At 49.9% G+C, this 10,101-nt stretch overlaps 1 protein-coding gene across 2 annotated transcripts in view; it reads left to right on the top strand.

Moving 5' to 3' along the window:
• The window catches only part of PLEKHM1 (pleckstrin homology and RUN domain containing M1), a 46,385-nt gene continuing 36,284 nt past the window's right edge, over nucleotides 1–10,101 (top strand). Inside the window, exons 1-4 of one of the 2 annotated variants that reach the window (XM_046676415.1) lie at nucleotides 59–130; nucleotides 6,393–6,449; nucleotides 6,846–6,934; nucleotides 8,941–9,188. In XM_046676415.1, the coding sequence (XP_046532371.1) occupies nucleotides 6,887–6,934; nucleotides 8,941–9,188 (296 nt within the window). In that variant the 5' untranslated portion in view covers nucleotides 59–130; nucleotides 6,393–6,449; nucleotides 6,846–6,886. Of the gene's footprint in view, nucleotides 131–6,392; nucleotides 6,450–6,845; nucleotides 6,935–8,940; nucleotides 9,189–10,101 lie in introns of both variants that reach the window. The other variant, XM_046676414.1, reaches the window with a different exon arrangement.

Genomic DNA, 10,101 nt, shown 5'->3' with positions numbered 1-10,101 from the left:
CCTACGTGATGGCGTCAGGCGCCTCCAGCATCGCTTCCTGTTGTCAGTGGCCGGGAGGCCGCAGCGTCGGGTCTGAGGCTTAGGGGCAGCCGCGGCCGGGAGTACCCCCGCCCCCTCCCGGCTCCCTTTGGTGAGTTCGGGGTCGGGGGCGAGGAGGGCCGCGGAGGGGCGGCGGGGCTGAGACGCGAACGGACGATGGGCCAGCAGTTCTCTCCGTGATCCCAAACCCCTGGTTGCCTCGCGACGGTCCTGCTTCAGAGCCCTCACCCTTCCCAGCCCGCGCCCCGCGCCCCACCCTACTCCGACCCTAGCCTTCGGCCCGCACTGCCCTTGCTGGCCTGTCCCCTCCATCTTCTCCCACCCGTGACGTGACCCCATCCCTAACCCCATCCCCTCACCACCGGTCTTACGTAAAGGCAGCCTCCCCCTTGACCCCAGTTCCAACCCCGATCTCCATCTCTCCGCCTCCCTCTAACACATCACGTCCTCACCCCTCAACCCCTTTGGCAATCCTAATGCTCCACGCAAACGTCCTAGAGACCCACCATTCTAGTTTGCCCTTATTCTGGCTCAGCTTTCTTATCCCAATCTCCCACAACCCTCTGCTCAGCTCCTCAAGGTCTCCTCAACCTAAACACTCTATCTTTGTCCCACTCTCATTTAAGACCCACCACCAAGGTAGATGCCGTTTTGACTCACCCCTTTCTTCGTGATAACTCTGATCACAGTCCTGTTCTAAGTCTTGTATGTATCTTCTTGTCCTCCCAGACTCAACCCGTAACTTCCTAGCCCATCGTATCCTTCCTTACTATCTCCAACCATCCTGAGGACACTTCATCTCTAAGTCTTTTCTAGACTGCCACCAACTCTTGCTGCCCCAGTTCTTACCACCCTCACCCCATCTTGTTAACAATGAGGTCTCCATGTCCCTTCACCTCTGCTGTCCCCACCTCAACTCTTCACTCCCACTCTGCACCCAGTCTTTCCTTGACCCAGACCCTTTCAGTATGAGAACTTAGTGCAGGGTCCCCTGCCAACCCCACCAGCTGCCACTCAACAACCAAATCTAGGTGCTTGCTCAGAGCCAGGCTGTTAAGAGACTGGGCAGCTTGATTGGTGCGTGCAGGGCCCCAGAGGGTAAATAAGGGTGGAGGAGTAGAGATCCCCCTCTTGGGTTAGGGGTTTTTCCTGGGTGTCTGATTCCCTGTACCTGTTCTTAGGGACTGTGTTGTCAGCATTCATGTTAAATTACTTTTGCTGGCATCTGGAATGGTAGGTATCATCCAAATACCTGGAAGGTGAAGAATGGCCACACACCTAGCTCACTCATCCGGGGGCAGCAGCCATCACTTCCTTTTGGCTGGTGTTCTGGCCCTGGGGAAACTCAGCAAGTACCACTGTGTAGGGTTGGCTGTGGTCACAGAACCACATCCCTGTGGATTGTCCTGGTACTTGTAAAGGAGCCTCACCTAGTGCTCCTCCTGGCTAGAGCTGATAGCGGATCAGTCCCAACACTGAACACAGGGAGCACAATGGATGCGAGAGGCGATGTTATGTGTTGTGAAGAGTAGAGGTGTGTGGATTCTGGGGAGACTGAGGCATAGATGGATACAGAGGCTGTTGAATCGCTTCCTCTTTTTGCAGGTGCTGGATCATTGAGTTTTGGCCATTTTCATTACCCATGAACACAGGGAGCTGTGTTATCTCAGAGTAGCCAAGGCAGAGGGACATTCCTGAGGCACTCAGGCCCTGTGCTCAGCATTTATAATCTCCTGGGCTTTGTGGGTGCACATTCTCTCCAAATTCTGGTGACCTAGCTTCAGAGGGTTGGCTATTTGACAGCAATTTTAAAGAGCCACAGACAGGACCCATTTTCTTTGCTTGCTATTTACAGTCTTGTTCCTCTGAAAATTAAATGCCCTTCTACCTTCAATATTCCCCCCTTAAGGTGCGATATATCTGAATGGTTTTCAGCTTGGTTTAAAGGAAGGAGATCCACAGTGACCCCCCACCCCCCCACTGGAGAGTCGTAGACCTCAGCTTCCCACAATCTGTGAAATGGAGATACCTGCCCTGAGCCTTATTTTATTTTGTTCATCAGTTGATTCAGCAAGTATTTTTGGGGTACCACTGGGTGCCCTGCACTGTTCTAGGTACTAGAAATGCAATGGTGAATGAATCGGGGAAAGTTCCTGTTTTTATTCATTCAAAGTTTGGTCCTTGCTAGAATCCTAAGAATACAGAAGGAGATGGGTGTTATTGGAGGGAAGAAAGACAGATAGCCAGTGTCCACTGACTTCACATTTCTGGCCTCACCTTTAGTCCTTGGTCTAGGAATCACAAGCTCGAAGTTTCTCTCCCTCCAGCTGGTATTCATTGCTTCGAAGGCCTGGTTCCCCCAGCACACCCCCTCTGTCCCACCCCTCACAGGACACTTGTCCCAAAATCCAACTTTCTTCAGGTGGAAGGAGGTGCTATTTACTCATTCAGCACTCATGTGTCTGAAAGATCAGCTGCTTTTCTGAATCAGAAGATAACTTTGTCATTCTTTTCCAACTGATAACTTTGTCATTCTTTGCCATCTGAAAAACATGACTCATCAGTTGGTACAGCAGCTGGATGGCTTAAACGGCAGGCTGTTGTTCTGAACAGCCAGCTACAGGACTGGATTCAGGCCAGTGAGAGGAGGCTGTGGGGAATGGCTGAGAAGTCTCTAAGGGGAAGAGGTTGCTGTTTACTGATGGATGGAGTGTTTCAAAAGCAGTGACGCCAAGTCATCCATTTCTTCTTTTAATGTAAGTTTCATTGAAGCCATTCTTCTCTTTTCTTTCTTGGCCTCTGGAGGAAGTGAAATTGGATGTTTATAGAAGGCCAGGCAGTATAATGAAGAAAAACAACCAGAACAACTCCTTTCTAACTGTATGTTGGAATTTTTAAGAGAAGACAGCTCTGAAACTTGAGTACCAGGGAGAGGACCTGGGCTCAGCTGGTTAGGGCGACAGATCTGATGGGCAAGATTGTTTCTTATTGATTTTAAGCCTTATTTGATAAAATAGAGCTTCTGAGTGCCTCTTAAGAGTCTATAAGTGGGTCGGCCCGGTGGTGCAGCGGTTAAGTTTGCACATTCTGCTTTGGCGGCCTGGTGTTCGGCGGTTCGGATCCCGGGTGCAGACATGGCACCGCTTGGCAAGCCATGCTGTGGTAGGCATCCCACGTATAAAGTAGAGGAAGATGGGCATGGATGTTAGCTCAGGGCCAGTCTTCCTCAGCAAAAAGAGGAGGATTGGCAGCAGGTGTCAGCTCAGGGCTAATCTTCCAAAAAAAAAAAAAGTCTATAAGTAATAAGTTTACCTGAAACTCTTCGAACCAAAGGCCTGATACAGTTTGATCTGGTGAAAGGCACAGGACTTGGAATGAGGAAACCAGAGAATTCTGTCCCTTGTCTGGGGCCCGTTTCTACTAAGCCTCCGTTTTCTCCTGTTAAACAGAATTAAATGAGATTAGAGAGTGAGATCAGAGAAGCTTCAAGCGCTGTGTCTGGGTGAATCAATGCTTAGGGGGAAAGGCAGACTTAACGTGGTTTGGAGTTTCCTAAAGGACAGACAGAAGTCAGCTTTTCTGCTAAATTCCACCAGTGATGTTGGAAGAGCCGTTTGGGAGCGTTGCCCAAGTTCTCTCCTTACTTTCTTCAGCTAGGTCTCCTTGAAGTCACCCCTTTCTTTGGTTTGGTTCTTGGTGTCAATGAAGAGTGTTCTGAGGACAGAAAGTGAAATCAGTCCCATAGGATGGTAGACTGGGGGTCTGGGCCATCCAGGAGAGTGATGGAGTGCCGACCCAGCAATCAGGAGACCCAAAACCCCGTTCTGGTTCCATCAGCGAGTTCTGGGGTCATAGACTGTCAGATCCCTGCCTCTGCGCCGGTTTCCTGCCTCCCTGAGGCACCGTGGAACAGACACGCAGAGGTGGGGCGCCTTGGCTTCCTACAAAGAAAGCCATGGGCTCAACCCCGGAGTCTCAGTCCTATTTTGTAAGTTGTTAAGTGGCTGTTCTCCTGGATTCCTCTGCGCTGTTGTCAGTTGTTTTGTGGCTTTTCTGACACTGTTTTTTGGGAGTCTCTTCTGTTTTTTCACCCCAAATCTTCCCAGTACATAGTTGTATATTTTAGATGTGGTCCTTCTAGTTGTGGCATGTGGGACACCACCTCAGCATGGCCTGACTGTGGTGCCATGTCCGCGCCCAGGATCTGAACCAGCGAAACCCCTGGCCGCTGAAGCAGAGCACGTGAACTTAACCACTCGGCCACGGGGCCGGCCCCTGACGCTTTGTTTTATCTGATAGTTATGGTCTCTTGTCTGGCCTTGCTCTGACCTCTCAGCATCGGTTTACTTTGGTCTTTTAGCAGACCGTTACTTGGCACACACTTACTGATAACCTCCCTCCCTCCAAAGAATACGCTGTTATTTTCAGTTAATTAGTTAATGAGGCCTTGATGGACCCAGGCTATCCCTTTAGACTGTTGAGGTCTGAGCCCTTCCGGGCCTGGGCCTGGCCTTGTGACTGGCTGAAGGCAGGGCAATTTTGGGACTTGAGGCTCCAGCTAGCAGGGCAGGCCTGAGGGGAGGCCTTAGGCCTCTGGAATTGCTGAAAGGGATTGGACCCAGGGTCCTGGAGCCAGAGCACGTGGATTGGCCTGCTGGGCTGCTGAAGGTAGCCCTGAAGGAACGCAGCCCCCAGGATCACGCATGTTTCCAGGAGGGACTCATACACACCGTACACCCCTTTTCCTGTTGCCTTGGTGGCCAGAGTGTGGAGCTGGTAACCGGAGGAGGGCCGTGAGAATCCCGGGCGGGTGGGGAACATGGTGAAGGGTGAGGCGGTCAGCCAGTGGCTGTGGCCTGGGGCAGTGTCTTCCTGGCGGTCTATCACACCCTGCTCGAGCTGGCTCTGCAGAGGCCATCCTCCACACACACCTGCCTCCCTCTGCGTGTCCGCACTTAGGGAGGTTGGCTCTGGGTCCTTTTACCCTCTGCCGACACCAGAGGCCTGCGATGAATCAGAGCATCTTCCACCATTTAGGGCCACCCTGCTTCTCTCATTTCCAAACCTCATGCCCCACCATTCTCCCGTAAACCTTTTGCACCAGACTGGTCCTAATCTTCCCTTGCATCACCTTGCCTGGGCCCAGCGGAAGAGTCCTCCTCCCAGCCCCCTCTCCAAACCCTCCCCCTACACCCTAGCCCTAGCTCACACCCCGTCTTCTGGAAGGGAGGTGAGTGCACTCATTCAGGAGACTGGGGCTGTACCTTGAGCTGGGGTTGCCATCGTCCTGGCCGCTGGTGGTGGAGTCGACCACTTGTCAGCCCTGGGATCTTGGGGAGTTCCTTGACCTGGGGCAGCTTCTATTTCTTATCTGTCAGGTTGAGATAATAAACAGCACTCCTAAGGTGCTTGTGTGGGAGTTACGGAGGCAATATATGTAAAGGGTACAAAACCCATTTAGCATGCCTTGGGGTTTTTTCGTTGTTTTTTTTTTGTGAGGAAGATTGTCACTGAGCTAACATCTGTTGCCAATCTTTCTTTTTTTGCTTGAGAAAGATTGTTGCCGAGCTAACATCTGTGCCAATCTTCCTCTAGTTTTTTTTTATACGGGATACCGTCACAGCATGGCTTGACGAGCAGTGCTAGGTCTGTGCCCAGAATCTGAACTTGTGAACCCTGGGCCACCGAAGCAAAGCACGTGAACTTAACTACTGTGCCACTGGACTGGCCCCATGCCTTGGTTTTATTAATTTCTTTGAGCCATAAGTTTTTGAGAGCAGAGACACCAATAACCTTTTTGGGAGGGTCTCATGCTCAGCTGTGTGGTCACTAGAGATTTGTCTAGCTGTGAATGTGCTTGCCTGGTCCCAGTCTGTCCAAGTTACTGGGGTGGGACCAGGCCAGCCAACAGCTGCCCTCGAGCTCAGGCTGAGGCCTGCACCCCCACTCCCTCCTCACCCTCAGACACCCCCAGGAGAAAGCCAGCTGCCCTGAGGGATTTACCTGTGTACTGACTTCAGCGACTTGTGCATATTCATTTAGGCAGTGGCATTCTTTGTCTGTAAATTTGGGTGGCCACCTCCGCTGGGGTTATAGATACCATTAATCCTTGAGACACATCAGGCCCTGTGCTAGGTGTTTTCCACATTCATAAGCTCCATTTGAGAGGTCTGGTACAGCGCCCCAGTGTGCCGAGCTGGTTAGTGGCAAATTTGAGATTAAAATCTCTGCTGTTCCCCTTGAGACACAACCCTTTGCTCAGGCTAGGCCCTCATAGCCTGAAGGAGAAGCAGATGTGCAGCGAGGGTGCCTTCCTCTCTGAAGCTGTTTCCTCTGTCCTTTCCATCACTGAGGTGGCAGACGCTGGACTGGGACAGGAGCAGGGCAGTTGCAGGGCCCAGGCCCTGAATGTGAGTGAGCCCTGCTTCCTGCTCCCTGTGGGTTCTTGGCACCTTCCACTGCAGCTTCCCTTGCATGCTCAGCTCTGTGTCTGAATGGGCCTCTCATTCCCTGCTTTCTGTGCCAGCGTTCAGTGTGGAGGAAAGAACCTTTCCACGCACTTCTCGGGGCTGACCCACCCCCAGCACACAGGGCTCCTCAGCGACCAAGGTCCGAGCCCTCAGACTCTGTTTCCTTCCTTATTTCCTTCCCTAAACTCCACTCTCAGTTTTTACTTTTGTATTCAAAGTCCTTTCGGTTGCAGTTTGAGTCGGATTGGCTGACCTCCTGTTGCCTGCTGGGGGTTGGGGGTGGCTGAGGGTGGTGACTTGGGAGCTTGCTCATCTGACTGCCATCTGTGTCTGCAGGTGTCATGTGATTCTCGGCAGGAGCTGCTGCATGAGTGGAAATGCTCTCAGTGGTGGAGAATGGACTGGACCCCCGGGCTGCCATCCCGGTAGGTGACCAGGGAGGATCAAGGGGGGAGAAGTGGGGCACAGGACAGCCATGTCATCAGTTTTTCTCACTTTGAAATGAGCCACTGTCCAGAAAGAGAGCCCTCAGGTTGAGAAAAAGTTATAGCAGAAGCAGGCTCTGAGGAGATCCTACCCTTTCTAGATCATGTTATTGGTGATAAAATAAGGATTTACAGAAAACAATGGGGATTTAGTATAGGTTACCTGAAGACCAAGGATCTCTCCAGAGAAAATATACAAGTGACCTATAAGTACATGAAAGGACGCTCAACATCATTAGACATTAGACAAATGCAAATCAAAACCACAGTGAGATACTCCTTCACACCCACTAGGATGGCTGTAATCTAAGTGGCAGACAAACTAAGTGTTGGTGGGGTTGTGGAGAAAGTAGAACCCTCGTACATTGCTGATGGGAATGTAAAATGGTGCAGCTGTTGTGGAAAACAGTCTGATAGTTGCTCAAAGAAGTTAAACATAGAGTTACATATGACCCAGCAGTTCCATTCCTAGGTATGTACCCAAGAGAATTGAAAACATATGTCTACACAAAAACTTGTGCATGAATATTCATAGCAACATTGTAGGGAAAAAGTGGGAACAACCCAAGTGTCCATTAGTTGATGAATGGATAAATAAAATGTGGTATATCCATGCCGTGGAGTATTATTTGGCAATAAAAAGGAATGAAGTACTGATAGGGACTGCAACATAGATGAACTTTGAAAATATGCTGAGAGAAGCCAGACACAAAAGGCTGCATATTGAATGATTCCATTTACGTGAAATGTCCAGAGTAGGCAAATCCATAGAGACAGAAAGTAGATTAGTGGCTGCCAGAAGTTGAGGGAGAGGGGAATAGGGAGTGACTGCTAATGGGTACACTGTTTATTTTGGGGGCAATCAAAATGCTCTAAAATTAGATAGTGGCAGTAGTTGCACAGTTCTGTGAATATACTAAAAACCACTGAACTGCGTACTTTAAATGAATGAATTTTATGCCGGGAAATTATGTCTCATTCAAGCTGTTATAAAAAAGAACATTTAACTTTTCAAAGAACGTTAACACGAACAGCTTTGGCTAAAATAAAAATAAAACAGTAAAATATTTATCCATAATCACCTAACAATTCAAACCAATTTTTCTGCAATCCTTCTAGTCCTTTTCCCAACACTTAAGTAATTTTGACCTTCTTATATTATGATAGAACCATCTTTACTCTGTATTTCCAAAGAACTTTGTGTATATTTTATAATTTATTCGTTTAACAAACATTTATTGAGTACTTCTACGTGCCAGAACCATGCCAGGTGGTGAGGACACAAGGATGAATGAAAAACTAATCCTGCCCTCAAGGAGTGATCCCCCCGGTGCATAGATCAGGAAGTAATATTTCCGTTTAACAGGTGAGGGAATTGAGGCTCAGAGAGGGTGAGTGAAATGTCTGAGGTGACCCAGCTGGTGACGGACAGAGCTGAAACTGAACCTAGGCCTCTGACCGCCAGGTCTAGGATCCTTCTTGTTGTAGCACCCTCTGTTTTCTTGGTGGTGTTATTGTTGTAAAGCAACACTTTTTGCCTCTTAGCTTATTGACTCTGTGGAGTCTTGGTCATGTAAATAAGGTGGAAGGCCTCACCCCTGTCCTAGAGGAACTCCTCAAGCTCCCATAGCTGTAACTGTGATGGAGCCAATATTTAAACGTAAGATTTACATGGCTCTCTGGTCACTGAAGTTTAGTATGAAAAACGAAAAAATAAATACCTTTGCCAAAAAATAAGAGCATCTCTGGGTGGTGTAAGTATGTGATTTTCTTTTCTTCTCTATGCTTTATTTTCTATAGTTAGCATGTGCTGGTTTTGCTGTGTAGACACATACATACGAGTGTGCACACGCGTGGTTGAGCATGTATTTGGCGACGGCAGAGTTACGTTCCTGGGGTCGCCGTAGGATCTTCTACAGGCTTGTGTTATGTCTGGCCCTGCCTAGGTCATCAAGAAGAAGCTAGTGGGATCCGTGAAGGCGTTGCAGAAGCAGTACGTGTCCTCGGACACAGTGGTCACCAGTGAAGACGGAGATGCCAACACCATGTGCAGTGCCCTGGAGGCCGTATTTATCCACGGCCTGCACGCCAAGCACATCCGAGCCGAGGCGGGAGGGAAGAGGAAGAAGAGTCCCCACCAGAAGCCTCTGCCTCAGCCTGTCTTCTGGCCCCTCCTGAAAGCTGTCACCCACAAGTGAGATCAGCTGGGGAGATTTTGCTTTGGGGAGGAGCTTCAGGGTGTGGGACCCTGGGCTCTTCGTCTCCAGCTCTGCTGGAAAGCAGGGGATGCTCTATGTTCTAGAGTAGAGACGGGTGAGGTGGACCAAGCTTGATGGAGCCCCTCAGCTCAGGCAATGGCCTAGGGCTGCCTTGAGCCCCTGGGCTGGTGGCCTTTAGCAGGAGGTGCCTTTGGACTACACCTGGCACGATTAGGTAGTTGCAACAGAGGTCGTGTGGCCTGCAAAGCCTAAAGTATTTGCTGTCTGGCTTTTTACAGAAGTTTGCTGGCTCTGCCTTAGAATGTTTGAATATCTTTGTGCTAAATGTTATACTTATAACGAGGTGGGATTTTTTTAAAGAGTGGAATCCCAGTAGAGCATCTGAATGTGCACCTGAGACACTTGTCTCTGTGGCCCTGGCCCTAACTGCCTGGATTTTGGAGCAAGCAGCTGGTACTATGCCTCTAAGGGCGATTAAATGCCACATTCAGCCAAAGGTGCCTTGTCAGTCTCTAATCTTCCTTTCTGTGCCTACTGCCACTGCCCTATCTCAGGTTCTTACCTCACGCCTGGGTGACAATGGCTTTCTAATTGTCCCTCTTATCTCATTCTGTCTTTCCTGAGGTCAGTCAGCTGGGCGGAGTTGGGGGGGTGTCTGATCTTATCCAGAACAGCCCGCCTGAATTCTGCATAGCTGTGGTCAGGTCACTTTCCTGTGCAAAACCTGTAGCCTATGGCTTCCAAATGCCAGCCCAGAGTCTGATTTACTAGGTTGGGGCCTCAGAATCTGTATCCTGACCAAGTTCCTCAGGTGGTTCGGATGCACAGCCAGGGGTGGCGACCGTTGCCCCACTTTGCCTCGCTAGTTTGATACTCAAGACCCTGCGT

Source organism: Equus quagga, chromosome 11 (genome assembly GCF_021613505.1).
Source record: "Equus quagga isolate Etosha38 chromosome 11, UCLA_HA_Equagga_1.0, whole genome shotgun sequence".
In the NCBI taxonomy this organism is placed as follows: domain Eukaryota; kingdom Metazoa; phylum Chordata; class Mammalia; order Perissodactyla; family Equidae; genus Equus; species Equus quagga.
This window is presented reverse-complemented; position numbering and strand designations above follow the sequence as displayed.